We start from the raw sequence: 18,320 nt of genomic DNA, 5'->3' as shown, positions 1-18,320 counted from the left end.
CCCATATAATAAATATGATGCTAGAGTCTGGTGATTTTCCCGAAGAATTAAAAATAGCCAAGGTAATTCCTGTGTATAAGGGAGGAGGAGAGGCAAATATTAATAATTATAGGCCGATCTCGGTTCTTCCAGTATTTTCAAACATTTTTGAGCGCATTATCAATGACAGGCTAATGAGTTTTTTTCAGAAGCACCAAACAATAACGCAGGCTCAATACGGTTTTCAGAAAAATAGGTCTGCGGAACAAGCACTAATTGATATAAAGGATAAAATTGTTGAAAATATTGAAAACAAATTATTGACTCTTGGAGTTTTTTTGGACTTACAAAAAGCGTTTGATACTGTGCAGCACAATATTCTATTGAAAAAACTTGAAATCTACGGTGTACGAGGAGTTGCACTAAGACTAATAAAAATGTATCTTTCAGATCGTTATCAATATGTATCTATAAATGACCATTCATCTAATAAATTGAAAATACGACATGGTGTTCCTCAAGGCTCTATTTTAGGCCCTCTGTTATTTCTCGTGTACATTAATGACATTACGACAATACCAGGTTCCCCTGAACTAATAATGTATGCCGACGACACAAATATATTCTTTGCTGGTGCGACGAAAAAGTGCGTCGAGAAGTTGGCTAATGAATATCTTTCAAAATTATCAATATGGTTGCAAACAAATCGTCTACAATTAAATACAAAAAAGACTAAGTATATCATTTTTAAACCAGCAAATAAGCAAGACTATAGTTCCATTAAAGTAATATACGAAGGCACAACATTGGAGCAGGTAGCAGAACAAAAATTTTTGGGCGTCTGGTTTGCTGAGGATCTATCATGGAATTGCCATGTAAACAAACTAAAGGCTGATTTATCCCGGGTAACAGGATGCATTTATAGAATACAAAATTTGATACCGACCTGGTTAAAACACACATTGTATTATTCCTTATTCTACTCCAAAATTTGTTATGGTATTCTGGTCTGGGGAACGACGACGGCGGCGAATTATAATAAAATTATCCTTTTGCAAAAAAAAATCTTACGAATGTGTGAAAATTATAAAGGGGATGCCAGAAATTTAAGAACACAACCACTCTTCATCAAATATAATATTCTTAAGGCAGATCAAATATATTACTTCAAACTTTTACTGTGGATACATAAAAATCGACTTTACACCACACCAGTGAACAGCCTTAGTGCATATCCGATTAGAAATCCGAAGCGAAGGATGCCGGCCATAAGAACCAACTATGGTCAACAAACTTTCATTTTTCAAACAACTAAAACTCTAAATAGAACGGACTTCAACATTAACTTTAACAACACGTTACCTGGTTTTAAAAGGGATTGTAGAAGTTTTCTGGTTGGCAGTGAAATCGCATTCTCATTTGGATAGTGTATTTCACCAAGAATGCAATCACTAGATATAGCTAATTTCAAAGATTTGTTTTCATTGTATTCCTTCATGAGAACTTGCTTGTGATGCTGATATGTCGGAGGAGCACAAGATTGTATTCTAGTTTTTTGTTGTTACTGTTTTTGGTTTCTTACGACCAACACTCGTCTATAGAGTTTTTTTTTAGCAAATGAATATAGTGTCTATTTTTCTTGTTTCTTTGACTTGTTTCTCTTGTTTTATTTTACCTGTATGATGTTTTGCAGAATCTGTTATTATGTAACTACTTTGAGCTGCTGGACTTTAGGGGGCAGAGGCTTTGTCAGGCATCACGCCTTTATCTCTGCCCCCTACGCGGCAAACCCGCGAAACAAATAAAGAAAAAAAAAAAAAAAACACTTTTAGTGACGTAGGGTGATGCCTCCCTTCTGACTGCCCCGACACCATGCGGTACATTGTCACGTCACATGGCGCTGGCGGTCACTGCAATTTTTCGGCGTGTCAGAGGCCTTTTAAAAAGTCAATGAAGACAACTTTATTTAACTTTTTATATGGTGTTTTTAGGCTTCTTGGGAACCTAGCACGCTGCCAAATTTTTGGTAGACATTTGTGACGCGTATTTCTGTGCCTACAAAAAAACTGAAGAAACCGAAACTGAACAATCTCCATTCTCATTTCTGAGCCTCCGAAAACAGAGGTGACGTAGGTAGTGACGTGAAGTGTGAATAGTCGGTTTCAGTAGTATTTAGGAGATCGAGACTCTGGTTACCACGGTGGGTTATAGCAGCGCGGTGGCGCGGTCGTTTTGTCGGATCTGTCAACATGGACGACAATGCCGCTCTCGCGAGCGAGTTCGGGCTTCCGTTCAGTGACCTAACACCAACGGAACGGGAGCACTTGTGTGGCGTCTTCCGCCATCACCCGACGGAGACTACCCAGCTGGCTACGAGCGGCCCGTAGGCTCCGAGCAGCGAAGCAGTGAGCAACATGCGCGCGGAAAGGACGAGAGCGGCGCTTTGCTCAAGGACAGGGACGCGGCGGAGATGCCGCGGGAGGAAAGCGGTAGCGACCCGTTCTGGGAACCAGTTCCTCTGCGGGGGACGCTCCCCAAGAAGTAGAAAATAAACAGCACCATTTTTGATTTTCACCAAAGTCTGACTGACGTCTTCCCTTTTCGTCGCCAAAAAACACGAACAGCAACCCACACGTGAAAACTAGCGTCGGCCGAACGAATACTGGTCTTCAGTCGGCCGTTTGAACAGCCATCTACAGCACACAAATTTGGCATGACTACCACTTAGCACAATCCTTCGAGCACCGTGTTTCCAAAGTAAACACGACACTTAATCTGAAACCAAAACCAAACACCTTCAACCTCTCCCGCGCAGTGCTCTTTTTTTTTTATTTTTTTTGCCCATAGTTGTGTGTTGCCGGTTTCGTACCCAGCGTAGCAAAGAGAAAAACAATTATGCTGTTTCATTTACGGCTTAGTAATCATTTCCGGACCGATTTATACTTTTCATGGTTATTCAAAGGGAAATTAGAACAGTATTTCTAAAAATCGCGAACCAAAACGTGACTGAGGGGCACGTCTCTCGTTTCGACCAATCGCTGACGCCTCTCTTGTGACGTCGTGCTTCTAGGCGCCGCAACGTCACGCGAACTCCGCTTCTCCTGGCTTCTCCCGCAACTCTCAGGGCATCGCCCCAGTCGATCCCGGTACGAGTATTACCGCGACTGTTTAATTGATTTGCGCGGCACACAAGCGCCGGTTTTGGCTGAAATTGGGGCAACGTGGCCTGAGACGTGTTTGGAACCCAGTTCAATCGCCCAAAAAACGAATATCCGAAATTGCCTTCAAATTTTCTTTAAAGGAAGAACAGTAGGATCTCATATAAGATACAGAAATCAGAAAAATTAATCAGGTGCTCACAAATTGTGATCACAGTGCAATCACAAATTGGGATCACAGTGCGAGCGGAATCAGGATAAAACAAAAATGGGACTTAAAATATTTTAGTACTGAAACGAATTTCGAATACTGCACTGCATTGTTTGGCAAGTAGTCCATTTCAAGCAATTTTGTCAAAAATAACAATAAAAACGAAAAATAACATTTTCCTTCTAAACATAGTTCATAATAGTTGCTACTGCGTGGAAAAAAAGCATATTAATTTGAGGTTAGGTGTAGGTAAAACGGTCAAATATGTAAAAAAAATAAAATTGAGTCTAGACGTATTCTATCATGTGGCGCTATAACTTTTTTATTAATAAAACGGTCAGTTTAGGCTTCTCTAAACATAGTCTTACTAATTAGAAGAATTGAGCTATTTCATGGAGGCATGTTTGCCAGTGACTAGAGCCTGGTTAGCTAGAGGTGAAAGAAACATTTACAGATAATGTTTCTTCCAAAACAGCTATGCACAACATTCAAAAAGTTGTTTGCTACTTATCACAATGCAAAGAGCGCGGAGCGACGCAGGGATTGGGCATTTCCCTGTGGTGGCACCTTCTGGATGCCCATCAGACTTTTTTATATAGGCGTGTCCCAGAGCCTCTTGCTTGTCGAACCGCTGCTATCGAAGGTCGATCGCGTCGGCGTAGCACTGAGCGGTTAGCTGCAGTCCCAGTATGGCAGCTGATCCATTTCCGGTCAGCGCCGATCTCAAGTAATTCAATTTTTCCGACGGAATCAGCTCCGAGCTCCGGGTTGTCATGGATGGTAGTTTCAACTGCTCCCAAAATGCTTGCCGATTCTTCCGGCGGCAGTTGAACTTGATAATTTATAATTCTGGAAGCTTGATTTTTGGTTTTACCGGTGTTGCTCTTCGATCGTCGTTCAAGGAACCGCTTGCTTGTTGGCTGTTCTCCACGCCCTTCACCTTTTTTTTGAGCTTCATGAAACATGTGATGATCTTGTCGGTATAGTCTCTTGCATGAACTCTGTTTCTGCGTCAATCTCAATAATCAAAGGCTCGATCGCGGCATCTACGTGGCTGAGTTGATTCCGAGCGAGGCTTAGGCGCTCGATCAAAATCTCTAGATCATCTTTTAGTAGGGTACGTTGTTGGGCTAGTTGGTTCATCTTAGTAAAACATAAAATAGCGCAACAGAAAGACAAAGACCTGTCCTGTATACTTCTTGTCTTTGTCTTTCTGTTGCGCTATTTTATATTTTTTACTCTAGATCATCGATGACCACCATGGTGAGCTGAAGTAAATCCTCTGCCTCGTTGAGGAGTTTCGTTACTTGCACTCGCAGAGTGTTCCGTTTTTTCTTGAGGACGTCCATGATCTTGCAGTCTTGTCTCGATGGAATGTTGCTTTCTTCTGTCGTTCGATAAGTATTGCTGTGGTCTACTAGATTCCCTTCGTTGAGTCGTTACATTCCGGGTTCGGCAGCAAATGTAGGAACTCCTGGTAGTCGTCGTTGGTTACGTTAAAGCAAACATTTATTTACAATATACAAAAGCAACAAAGCAGTTTAATCTGGCGTGTCGATCTCGTCTGAGCCACCAGCTCCTTTTCAAAACGTCTCTGTCCCAATTCCTCGTCTTGGATCTCTGGTCGTCGGCACACAGGTACCATTATTTCTGTTGTTCTTAAAAAAAAAAAGGGGGGGGGGGGGGGATTGGTGGCTGACAATAAAGAGAGAGAAAAAAAGGATCGGTGGCCGAGTGGGCTAGCGCACACCAGCTCGGAGCACGTGGAGCGAAAGCTCACGCTGCAGATTTTAGGGATCCTGGGTTCAATCCCCACGCCTGCCCGTTTCGATCTGGATGAGCATTGTACCGGCGTGCGGTCGTGTACCACTACTGCGCGGTGCACGCTAAAAACACGAGGCTAGCAGTCGTACTGCACTGGCTAAATTGCTTATCTACAGCGGGTAACAATGTTACCATGTTCTGGCAGACTAAACTCCTGCTGTATAAACAACTAAAGACTAATTTGCTCGTTTTTTTTTTTTTGTGTGCTCCTTAAAAGGACTATGAAGTTAATGTTCAGCTGATATAAATGATTCTATACTGAGCTTTTACTAATCGGATATTGTTTAATTGACCAAAAGAAAGAGGGTAAAAGTAAAAAACCTGTTTTTCGGTACAAAAATTTCAAAATATAGCGGACTATTTTGTACCTCCTTTCTTTTAAAAGCTCTCTACCTTTTCACTGTGATGCCTCCGCGGCGCCCAAGCATGTCAGCCGAGCCCAGCTCACGCATTGGACACGAGCACTGTGTCACTCGGACGCATTCGCTTGTCAGCAATCAATCCACAGACGAATCACGTCTTTTGGCCAGTGAGTGCCGTGAGTGCACGTATCATCACCTGCGAATGATAAGTTCCATGGTATGCTTAAGGAAGGACGGTGAAAGCTTGGAGTCGTCGCACCCGTTGTCCAAGCACGTCACAATCACGTGATTTCTCTTTCGCTTTTGAGGCGAGGATTAAAACTAAGGAGGACGTAGTTTCGAAATCATTTCAATGTCCCTTTAGAAAATACTTGCGAGATATTTTCACAATAAAAGCTCGGATTCGCACTGTTTCTCGTTGCATAAGTTGCATCAGAGTCATTTAGTTCTAAACGTGTCATAATCTTTCAAATAAGAGGATTTAAATTCATTGATTTGCATAATATTATCTCTACATTTTATCAGAAACATAGCTTTCTCCACGCACCGCCACGACATTTTATTTATAATGAGATAAGTAATAGTGTAGAATGTTATAATAATGTTTTACTTTGTCATTTCCTAATTTATTTTTGAAATAAAGTAAAAAATGTAGAGTTCTATCATGAACTTCTTAAAACTTGATTGGTTGGTTTCCGGAACGCTTTTTGTATATTCAAAAAACGCTCCTTCACTCTCAGAATAAGCGAACTTTAAGCTCACAGGAATTTTCAGCGAAAAGCACGAACGCAAACAAAAACACACAATCCCACACACACATACACACTTTGCTTCTTTCTGGGCTGGCAATGAAGTACTTGTGTGAATTCTGCATTTATATTCACTTTGATACATGTTGGAAACTTTCTGCAATTTTCATCTAACCGCAGTCTGTCTTAGCTGCAGTCGTTCGTGTAGTGCACATTCCGTGTTTTGTCCGACAACATTGCAAGGAGAAGTTCACAAGCGCTTGCGATGCCATCTGGTTTTTCGTATAACCAGAGCTCGTACTCGTCTGAAAAAAAAAAAACCGCATCAACTTGTTAAATAGAGTGCTGGAGACCTCGCACGAAGAACTTGAAAATCAGAGGTAAGCCGTTTGACTGCATAGGTTATAAAAACAGCGGCGATTTGAACTAATGGTGGCTTTTTGAGCCATACCATATATGACACACGTTGCTTAGACGGTTTTTGGCAATATAATTTGATTGCAAGATTTCCGTGTGCTGGCATTTTACTCTTCTACCTACATCTATAATCGCTTACTTCTTCTTAACACACGGTCCCAGTGAATTAGCGGCATTAGCTGACAAAACGCCAAAAAAAAAATCACCAAGCAGGAAGGGTGATTAATTAATGTATTTCTTGACGACACACACTTCGCGGTTTCCACTTTTGCCTTCCTCCTACTTTACTGTATTATCTCCACGCTTGACATTGCCCCCCCCCCCCCCCCCCGGGCTTCCCTCGCAGCTTAGGAAAGGGGAGCGTTATCTTCCCTTTCCTATTATCTTCCCTTCAAAAAACCGAGGTTGTACGTCGGCCCTTAAGTTGTCATTACGTATAGCATCATGCATATGGCTTAAGTTTTGTACCGGTCGCCCCCCTTTTCTTTTTGTACGACATCTGTTATATTGAACGTGCTACGGGTACTCGAAACATTCGTTACGAGAATGACCAATACAAATAAACCACTGCACATGCTAATTGTCATACTAGCAATTTATACCTCGGCTGCAGTTGTTTTATATTTATGCGTTTCTTGAACGTACCACAGAGCAAAATGTGTCGAATCACTATATGGATCGAGAAAAGTAGATAACGAATTGCACAACGTCGGGTATAAAAGCAGCGTAGTTCCGCGATATTTAACCACAATTAAAAATTATTTGGGAGGAATCCTTCTGGTCATCGTCATGTAACAGCCACTCTTGAAAAAAAAATTAGCTGTAATAAAATGGCGCTCAAAGACTCCAAAATTATGTCGCCGGCGTTCCCTTTGGCAACTATTCATACATTAAGTAGCAACGTCAAGACAGAAACGGATGTCAAACTGCATACGTAAAAATTGCTCACCTTCTCCGTCATAGTAGAACAACGCGCATGATGAGTAATCAGTGTATACGAGGTACATCTGCGCTACTTCTAAAAAAGAAACAGTATAAACGTCATTGTATTATTCGATTGTGTTGGTAGGCTCTAGTACGTGCGAAAATTCAGCCAAGGGCGATATCTACCTTCGAAGTCTTCATCCTCAACATTCATATAATTGTCTACGTTATATTCCTGGTCTTTTTGTGGCTCGAGATATAAATCCATTTCCTTTCTGAAAGTTAAGGATATATCACTCTCTTCAGGTCAAAACTGTTGCATGTGTCTCATGCAGTATTATAGAATTACATATCTTTGTTCAAAAGATAAATTTCGAAGTCAGAATGTGCAGCGGAAGAATGAGTACATTACCCTCCCTAAAATGAATTATTTATCAATATATCTAAAATTATAAATCATTAATTTGGATAAATTTAGCAGGCAATGTTCCGTCCCACCCAATCTTAGTGGGACGTAAGCTTAACTTTTGCGGCCGTATGACGGCTTCCTCGCAAATCTGTTTCGTATGGTTACACTCATCTCATCACAGAATGTATTATATGTTCAATTTGAAGTGGAATGTTTAGTTTCTACATTTTTTTTTCTTCTGGTGACGGATATTTAGAAATCTGGCAACAGTTTAGTGAGAAATTTCAAGAACAAAAAATAAACTAACGCGTTCTGGTGACGCGCGACTTCTTTTAAATTAACATCTGATGAAGCACAAACGGGAAGGTCGCAGTTGGCTCTGTTCTTCCTATCAAAAACAACAAAACAATTCCATCCTTACAGTTTCCTTTAGATTTGATCGACGTTTTCCCTATTACTGCACTCGCTTTTGTCTTCTTTTAGTTTTATTCATTGTTAACTGCAACAATATCCAATGAGAGTGATGTGCGTTTCTATTCTAAAGTTCATATGGCTGCGTTCAGATAAGATCATGCACGCAAGCCCGGACGTTTTTTTTAATAGATTTTACAAAAACATAAAACTGAAAAAAAAAAAATGTTTAAGCACGTGCACCAAAACGGCATATTAGACTTTTGAAGTTTTCGTTGATGTCATGTTTGTTGACACGTACTATGTCATGTTTGTTGACACGTTCTGGTGACGCGCGACTTCTTTTAAATCAACATCTGATGAAGCACAAACGGGAAGGTCGCAGTTGGCTCTGTTCTTCCTATCAAAAACAACAAAACAATTCCATCCTTACACTTTCCTTTAGATTTGATCGACGTTTTCCCTATTACTGCACTCGCTTTTGTCTTCTTTTAGTTTTATTCATTGTTAACTGCAACAATATTCAATGAGAGTGATGTGAGTTTCTATTCTAAAGTTCATATGGCTGCGTTCAGATAAGATCATGCACGCAAGCCCGGACGTTTTTTTTTAATAGATTTTACAAAAACATAAAACTGAAAAAAAAAATGTTTAAGCACGTGCACCAAAACGGCATATTAGACTTTTGAAGTTTTCGTTGATGTCATGTTTGTTGACACGTACTATGTCATGTTTGTTGACACGTTCTGGTGACGCGCGACTTCTTTTAAATCAACATCTGATGAAGCACAAACGGGAAGGTCGCAGTTGGCTCTGTTCTTCCTATCAAAAACAACAAAACAATTCCATCCTTACACTTTCCTTTAGATTTGATCGACGTTTTCCCTATTACTGCACTCGCTTTTGTCTTCTTTTAGTTTTATTCATTGTTAACTTCAACAATATTCAATGAGAGTGATGTGAGTTTCTATTCTAAAGTTCATATGGCTGCGTTCAGATAACATCATGCACGCAAGCCCGGACGTTTTTTTTTTAATAGATTTTACAAATACATAAAATTGAAAAAAAAAAATGTTTCAGCACGTGCACCAAAACGGCATATTAGACTTGTGAAGTTTTCGTTGATGTCATGTTTGTTGACACGTACTAAGCAAACTGCAATAATTAGAAATCTCAAATATTTTTACCTTATCATACGTCATGAGAACTATATTGAGTGAAATATCTACAGCATTTTCGAGGCCACATATCTCGAGTTAAAAATACGCAAACATGACACCTTTGACGTTTTGTCGCTAGATTTCTTAGCTGCGATATTAAAAAGTTTGATAGCAACAACATGAAAATGTATGTCATATATACTTATGATAACGTTGTTTTGAGGGATATAAACAGAATTCATTTACCTCAAAGATTGAATTTTTTTATGTCGCGCAAGACTTGTTCTAAATTACAAAGTTACGTAAATTCCGAGGGGCAATTAAAAACAAATCTTTTATTTTTCTTAAGTTTATTGTGATAGTTCTTCACCACACTTCTGTATTTATTCATGAAAAACTGTTTGCTTCATTTTGTTTCCTTCATAGTTATAGCGCTGCGAAGTGCACCTTCCACGCCGGCATTTTCGCCCATTGCCAGAGACGCGATTATTTTTTGATTGCAGAAGAGTTGTAAGTTGGGCGAGTTGCTATGATGACATGATGAACAGAACAGCGGACACAAAGACGAAGACAGAGAAAATGAACCTGCACGACACACAAGCGCTGACTCGCAACCACCGTGCTCGCAACTGAATTTATACACAAAAGGGAGAAGAAGAGGACGTTCTGGAAGACACGCAGGGAACGCAGTGCGTGTCACACGCGACACAACACCATTTAACTACAATGTCTTGGCCCCATAGTTCGATCTAAAAACAAGGTTTCGGTTTGTAGTAGAGTCACTGATGGGTGGCTGGCGCAGCAGTCCCCCTTAAAGGCACAACAATAATTGGACACTCTCGAGACAAGACGACTCGCGAAATCTTGGAAGCACAGTGCATCAACAGCCTGGGGGACTGCTGCGTCAGCCACCAGATCAGTTCCTCCGAAAATAAAAGTGTACCAGGAAAAAAACAGGCGATAATTGAGTGTACTCTGCGGTCCATGCCGTCTCTGGTTTCCTTAAAGCCCCTCTTCAAGTTCACGAGAGGGGCCACCGCCGGCTTGTGGCGTGTGCAGGCCCGGAATAAGAGTTTTCGGGGCCCCTGTGCTAATGCTGAGCAGGGCCCCCGAAATTTGTGATGATGATGATGATGATGATAATGATGACGACGAAAGTGGTGATGATAATCATGTTGGTCAAAAATGAAAAGTTTCAGTAAAACAAACAAAAAAAAAACTACCGTACTTTCTTAAAACCTCCCCGCTTCAAATGTTTAGAAATGTACTAAGAGTTAGTGCGATATCTTCTAACAATATTTACAATGAAATTTCTGACTATACAATATATACAATGAGTATCATACAGAATACAATCTTATGTAATCCCCTTTGCACGTGAATGACACTAAGGCTGAAAATTAGCTAGTCCAATCAAATCTACAATTACACGCTACGTCACTGCGTTATCCGCGCGTACATATGTGCACGCCTTCAACTCAGGAGAACACGTCAAGAGCCTCGCAGAAATCCCAGTGTCTGTGGCTCCTTCTACCATAGACGCTCCACGCAGCAAGTGGCTCTTGAGAATGTTTGCCCTATGTGTTCTCTCTAGACAGGGCCGTGCTCTGGGTTGAGCTGCGTCCAATGCTTTCTCGAAACAGACAATTTCAATGGCGAATTCGGGTGGTCAATCGCCGGCGAGCTCACGCCGGCGGCACAGGCAACGAAAACCGCGCCAGCGGCGCACCACGTGACCCTCTCCGCCCGAACACAAAGCGCCTGCAACTGGCGTTTTCGTCTGCCTGGGTCGCGCGTGAACTTCGTTAACTTCTTCCTCGATTATTTTATGATATAATAGGCACGCTGTAGGCATCAGCAACATATATTCGGACTCTGAGATGTGGGTAAACAAATTATAATATATTTTGTTTAGATTCTTGAAGAACTGTTGCCATCTTACAAGGATCCCAGAAGGCTCACCAGCGTCGCCATTTTATATTCCAGTTTCTTGTTATTACCTTTTTGCTGGAATCCTTAGCATTTTGATTTGACCCAGCCTTTTAAAATAGTAATGCGCGTTCAAGTGTCGAGCTGCAGCACTATCAATACATTTTTTTCACAGCGGTGTAATAACACGCTGTGTCCCATAGGAAACTGATCTTGCGGAAGCTTCCTTTAAAATATTTTATCTTTATCTCCGTTGTTTTTGCTGTCTTTTCTCAGACCACAGAGGGGTGTCTGTCTCAATGGCTTCGTTTCCTTCTCGAACCCGCTATCGGCGACCATTGTTTCGTTTGGTTCCCTTTCCCGATTCGGATATGACGATACCGGATACAGTCTGGCAGACAAGCTGCCTGACCTCTTGGAGCTCGGGCAAAAATTGTGCCGGGAAATTGCCAGCACACGCCTGAGAAGTGCCACCCCAACGGCGCGCACTAGCCAGCCTTTGACCACGCGAACGCCCTTGGCGGAGATATGGCAAAATATTTTGCCGGGAAATGACCACGCGAATTCGCCATAAGTGAAACAAATGATGCATGCACGTGCGCCAAGCGGGACACGCATTTTGGCAGTCGTAAATCGAGCGGTTGTAAGGTCTGTGTCTGGATGTAATTTGAAAGAAAAAAAATGTGGATTAGGCGATTGCTTACGTGCCGCTATCCGAAAATTGAAGTGGCAAGCAAAAAGAAAAAAAAAAAATAGAGTGCTTACAGACGCCGGAACAAAAAGGGGCTCCCTAACGATCGGCCACTGTAAAGCGTTTTCTGTTGTTAAGCCAAACATTGAAGGCCCGTTCACACTCTTGCGACCTCTTAAAACTGGGTTCCTTAAAACCTCTTACAACGAGAGGACACACTGGCGCCATCTATTGGGTAGCAGTGTAAACTTTGGCCCGCCTAATTTTTTAGTTGTGCACCCCTCCGTTAAACGAACGACGCACAGAAAAAGCAACGCAGGATAGTGGCGCATTCACTGGCGCGACTGGCTTAGCATGTGACAGCAGACGTACAAAAACAACGGGCAATGTGGCGATGCGCTTTGGGCGCTGTTTGATTAACTTCATCGGGTCGCATACCTTCGGCAGCGGTCGAACTTAAAGTAAAAAGAACTACGTAAACAGTGTCTCAAAACAAAAACGGAGTTCGGACTTGGCGACTCTCAGTTCCGGCTCGATGTGGAGCTGCTACTTGCACAAACTGGCAGCATCCGCTTCTGTCTTCGCATATACATTTCTAAATATAGATATTTTAATTAACAAGGCAGGTTGTTAATGTGAAAAAAGAATTAAGACTTAGTTACATAGACACGTGGTGATGTTGTATCTATAAGGTCAAGACTACAACCAGTCTAATTTTTTTAGCGTGGTTGGTTTGCCATGTATAACGTCGAAATATTGTATCAGCATCAAGAGGAAACGCCTGCTTTGAGAATTCTGAGAAATTTCACAAGTTCAAATTGACTTTGTGGACAATAGGAAGAGTTTACAGCTGAGGTATGGTAAATAAGCAAAGGAGTTGATATTATATGAAGTGAAATCATATTATAAAAACGTACTGTCTTTCCCCGACTTGCTCCTTGTATCTTCTATATGCAACTGTGAGCCCTCCTAAAAAATCAGCCACCCGCATTATGAGGCAAAAAACATTATTTTGAATCAAAACATCTTGATCAAATGTCCCTTCATAGACAAGGTAGGTCGTGTACCCATTTCCTATAACCTGTAAATATTAAGAAAGTACGAGTTATATATTTTAAATGACTACCGAGTTACCTGTCATAAGCATGCAGTGATATTTTCCGCATATTCTCTAGAATGTAAATAAACACGTTGGACGATTGTGATGAAGTATTGTCAGGTACGGTTAACAACTATCGAGCAATTAATTACAGTGACCGCTCTGAAGAATAGGCAGAATACAAAAAAATATACCCTGTGTTATTGTGCATGTTCTTAATATTGTGGGTTAGTAGTTTTAAAGCAGGGTGGAAAGACAAAAAATGAGGTTGAAAAGATATAATTTCATTTACACGGAAGTTAATTTTATTATTTAAATCAAATCATTCCTAGAATACAAAACTTGGCAGTCTCTTTGGCATTGCCCAAAGACTTCAAAATGTGTGTAATGTAAGACGGTCTGTTCGCACTCGTCCCTTTGCGGTAAATTAAGGAGTCAACTGAACGGCACATTCCGACGGATTCGTGGCAATACTGGGTGTATTAAAACAAGTTAATTAGTAAATATTAGGTGCTTAGTTTGCTAATTAGCATGTTCAAGGTTTCTGCAATCCTTGTCGTCCGTCGTGGCTGGAAGTTTGTTCCTGAAAGGAATTTTATTTTCTCTACCGCCCTATTTTTACGAATTTTTGAGTCTTCACGGGAACACCCGGATAAAGCCGACACAGTGTCGCGTGACGCTGTGACATCACGTAAAGTCATGGTGTCAAGTGACATAATGATGTCACGTGACGATACGACGTGATGTCATCGTTTCACCTAACGTTGGTGCCACGTGTCGTGGTGTCTCGGTGTCACTTGACGTAGTGTCAACGTAACCACGGCATGTTACCCTATGGTGTTGCGTGACGTGATGTCACGATGCCGCGTCATGGTATCATCTGGCAAGGCGTGACATGTCATCGAGTGACACGACAACGTTGCAGTGTTAGTTACGTCATGGTGTAACGTAACGTCGCCGTGACGTCATGATGTTACGCCACGTCAGTGTCACGCGACGTTACGGTGTCATTTGACGTCACGCTTCCATGTGGCGTCATGGTTTCCCGTGGTGTCACAGAAGACCCTAAATACTGTGCATTCAGGGCGCCTCTGAAGTGACGTCATCGAAGCTACATCCACAGACATGAAATCCCTAACCTGGCAATAAATGCTAGGCATTTAATAAGCTTGAAACTAATCTTAAATAATATTTGAAACTTCTGTCATGAGATATTTTTCGTGAAATTACCTATTTTCGAGTTAATCAGATTAATATAATACTCGGAAATATTGTTGTCAGGTTGAAAGAAAAAAATAGCCTTACTTCGTGATAAAAAGAAATCACAACACTACGTCTACTTTTCAATTTGATCTCCGTTGCTCGATACTATTGGGTGATAAAAGCCGAATACCATTTGTATAAGGCTGACAAATAACCAGCTCCTTCACTTTGTCAAACCATAATTTCCAGCGTCGACAGCAGATGAAATACGTCGGCAAGATTCCTCAGGGGGGGAGGGATATTACTTCGCTATACTTCGTTTCAGCTTCGGTCCGAGCGCGGCCGATGTTATGAGCCGAAGGGCCAATCAAACAGCGTAAAAATTGGAACGTCATGGCGTGCTCTCTGCACTTGATAGGACGAGCCGGCGGAGGAGCACGCACAGAGAGACGGCGAATACCGGTTGGTCTTATCAGCTGCAGAGTGCAAGCCATGACGCTGTGCCTCTTTCGCTGTTTGATTGGCCCTTCGGCTCATAACATCGGCTGCGCTCGGACCAAAGCTGAAACAAAGTATAGTTTTGTGCTTTCTGGCGTGCTGCGTTCGCATGACTAGATAGTTTTAGCAGATCGGGTTTTCGCCCCGAATACGATACCTCCTCTCCCCTCCGGCGGCCTTGGGCATGCATCCTATCGTTATCGATCGTCGTTACTGGGGCGAAAAAACGACCTGCTAAAAGTCTCTACTGTTATACTTTTCACCAACCAAAGTCGGGTATCGCCCTTTTTTGAGCGCCACTGACCTGCAGTATTAAGGACAGATCGAAAAATCGCTGTTGTGTTGAAACGCTCTTGTAGTGTCGCTTATCCTCAGACTACGAATGGTTAAGCTGTTAAAGCTGCTATTACTTTGATGTGTCGTTGTATTAAGGCAATGAAAGCTCGTCTTCATCCATTTAATTTTAAAGCATAGATGGGGACGCTCACCAAAATTGGGAACACACATGCCCTCAAGGAGGCAAGATCCACGTGAACGGAGCATGCATGCCAGGAGGCCGGCGGCCAACTGACTCTAGCTAAAACGGACACTTTCGGAACGAAACGCACGCAGTGCCTTTCTACAACTGACAATATTTCCACTATGGAGCTTGAGTTGTAGGCAATCCTTCTGGGAATAAGGACAGCTGTAGAACCCACAACCTACAAGGTGACCAACGTTACCATTTTCACGGACACCCTTGAGGCTGTCAAAGCACTACGGGGTGATTTCAGATAAGATCGACCAAAGGATGGCTGTTAGACATTTTTAAATCAACTGATGTTTTTTATATGCCATTGTCTAGTGTCTGATACAAACAAATCCAAACTTAGTTTTGACCGCAAAAAAAGAAATTGGAGACAGGGAATCTTGTAAGGCATGAAGAGGTAGACAGATGCATTAATGCGCACTGATGGAAGGGCACGTTTGAAAGTCAATAACTAAAACGATAAAATTAGGAGAATTCTCATACTTCTTAGAAACAAACTATGGAAACAGCTTGCTTGAAATATATAGTAAATATATTTAATTATGATATATTTCGTTTTTTTTTTTTTAATTGCCAAACATTCCTGCTTGAACGTCAAATCGCGAAATTTTGAGGCCTGTATTTCATGAAATAATTTAGTCATTATCATATACTTTTCAGATAGTATGCTAGTTATATATAGCTACTATTTATATATATATATATATATATATATATATATATATATATATATATATATATATATATATATATATATATTGTTAGGAAGGTGAAGACGACGATGGGGCAGTGGCGCGCACGACCATCTCGCGCCAGGCCCCACGGGCCGGCTCGGCCTCCATAAATCGTATGCTTGTTCGATCATCGTGTACTGTCCTGTCCTTTCTGCTGCCAACAGCACCACCCTAACAGTATGGTGGAGGTGCGGAGCCATACTCATCTCCTTCATTGAACATCGGCGCCGCTATGATCCTGTGAACCCGCCTCGTTGAGGCAGTCATCCGCAGCAGCAGACCAAACACCAGCCCCTGGCTCCTTCGCTCCTTCGGGGTCGAAACTTTCTCCTCCGAAATGCCGAAGCTTATAAAAATATATATAAAAGGATCGGAATCACTCATTTATCATTTTACCAGACCTGTTATAATCTAAAATTGCTCTCCCTCCACTTAAATGCTTTCGAATATATATCAATTCATATTTAACATTTCAAGGGGATCTCACGTTTGTGATGTTTTGCATTGTCTCGTACTCTGGGTTCTTCCACGGAGGGTTCGTCGTCGCCGCAACAGCCGTACATAAAAATAACAATAATAGCCACAATGTCATCTTGGTAACAAAGACAGTTGCTTTGATGGCGCTGGTTTGCTGCAGAATTCAGATGCTGGAATAAACAAAAAAATTACACGACAAAAGAACGGGGGTATGGCAATTTCGGAGCGATGTAAAACAGAATTGCCCTGTTTTTCTGTAGTTGGATACATTCGTCCGCGGAATTGAGGACATTTATTAATTTCAAATTGTGTAATTATGAACCATTCATATCTAGCGTCTAGCTGAATGCGATCCTGGTGGCGTGGATGAGTTTAGCAGCGCGCTTCTTCACTATAAATTTATTTTTACTCAGTTGAGATGTTACATGAGGAATAAAATTATTACTTGCTTGACATTGCGTCTTGTTTCAAAATGTATACGTCTGATACGTAAAGTGGTAAGTTTGCCGAAACTTACGAATCTCCTTCCTCGATAAATTGTTCAGTGTAATCAACACATTAGTGACAATTTTTTTAGATCAACCTCCCGCAAAGTTTCGCTCTATGAAATCGAGATATCAGAAGTCAAGGTTGATTACATTGCACATAGAGGTCGCACATCAGTCATGTACTCTCGTAAATGTTTGTGTTTACAGCGGAGCTGTTAAGGGCAAGGATCCCCAGAATCGTGTCCACCAGCCAAAAAATGACGACACCGCCATCTATGCACCATCTGTGGGCAACGCTGCACAAAGTCGTAGAGCGATAGGTTAAGAAACCAAATTTTCCGGTCGAGCGTCTCCTTGTTTCACCCTGTAGGTGTTGGAACAGCGCGGATGACCAGCAACTTGTTTTTGTTTGTTTCTTAAGTTAAAGCGCAGCTGACACGTGCACGAGCCAATGGGACCCATCAAACAGCGTCGAAAGTGCAACATCAGGGCATTAGTCACCTTTCTGTGCGTCCTCTTTCATCGGCTAAACAAACAAAGCGCAAGCGCAGTGAATGCACCGTGATTTGTGCTTTTAGTGTGTTTGTCTTGGTGGTTGTGTTTCGCGGAGCCTTCGTCTGCACTCGTGTTTAAGGTGAAGCAAAATATACGGTGGGGAGAGACGCGCTGTACATATTTGTACTATTTTTTCCCCTTCTACTTCTCTGAATATTAAAATTGAGCATTAATTATATAGGTTTTATTTGTTTGCGCAAGTCTCGGCGCCGTAATTTTTAGCAAAAATGGCATTTTGGCGCAAGGTGTAGCTGAATTTCATTTATGGCTCAAATGACGCAGTAGTTCCATCACTGCACCCCGTACACTGAACGCCTCCTAAATAGAAATTTGTGCGTGATTCTGTTATTTTTATACATCAGTAAACTCTTCGTATTAAAAAAGCCAAATCTTTAACGGAAGTTTCCCGTTTAACTGAACACGCGCGTGTTTCTTTACTTAAAGGCACATGCCGCATATTTTATACCTGGTACTTTTTCTGTTGTTGTTTTATGTACTGCTTAAATTGCTCAC

General features: G+C 41.6%; 1 protein-coding gene across 1 annotated transcript; it reads right to left on the bottom strand.

Moving 5' to 3' along the window:
* Window positions 1-6,469: 6,469 nt before the first annotated feature.
* Window positions 6,470-16,891, bottom strand: LOC120836577. Its single transcript, XM_042288863.1, has 5 exons — window positions 16,775-16,891; window positions 13,142-13,305; window positions 7,811-7,899; window positions 7,650-7,718; window positions 6,470-6,588 (listed from the first exon to the last, which is right to left on the bottom strand). The coding sequence occupies exons 1-5, from the start codon at window positions 16,877-16,879 to the stop codon at window positions 6,470-6,472; spliced, it is 546 nt and encodes a 181-aa protein (XP_042144797.1). The 5' UTR covers window positions 16,880-16,891.
* Between the last annotated feature and the right edge of the window lie 1,429 nt (window positions 16,892-18,320).

Source organism: Ixodes scapularis, unplaced genomic scaffold, assembly GCF_016920785.2.
Source record: "Ixodes scapularis isolate PalLabHiFi unplaced genomic scaffold, ASM1692078v2 PGA_scaffold11__112_contigs__length_91849675, whole genome shotgun sequence".
NCBI lineage: Eukaryota > Metazoa > Arthropoda > Arachnida > Ixodida > Ixodidae > Ixodes > Ixodes scapularis.
This window is presented reverse-complemented; position numbering and strand designations above follow the sequence as displayed.

Coding starts and splice junctions, on each gene's coding strand:
- LOC120836577 (XM_042288863.1), bottom strand. CDS start 16,879: ATGACATTGTGGCTATTATTGTTATTTTTATGTACGGCTGTTGCGGCG. Junction 13,306..16,774: donor CAATGCAAAACATCACAAAC/GTGAGATCCCCT, acceptor TAATATTTACAG/GTTATAGGAAATGGGTACAC. Junction 7,900..13,141: donor GAGCAAGTCGGGGAAAGACA/GTACGTTTTTAT, acceptor CTTAACTTTCAG/AAAGGAAATGGATTTATATC.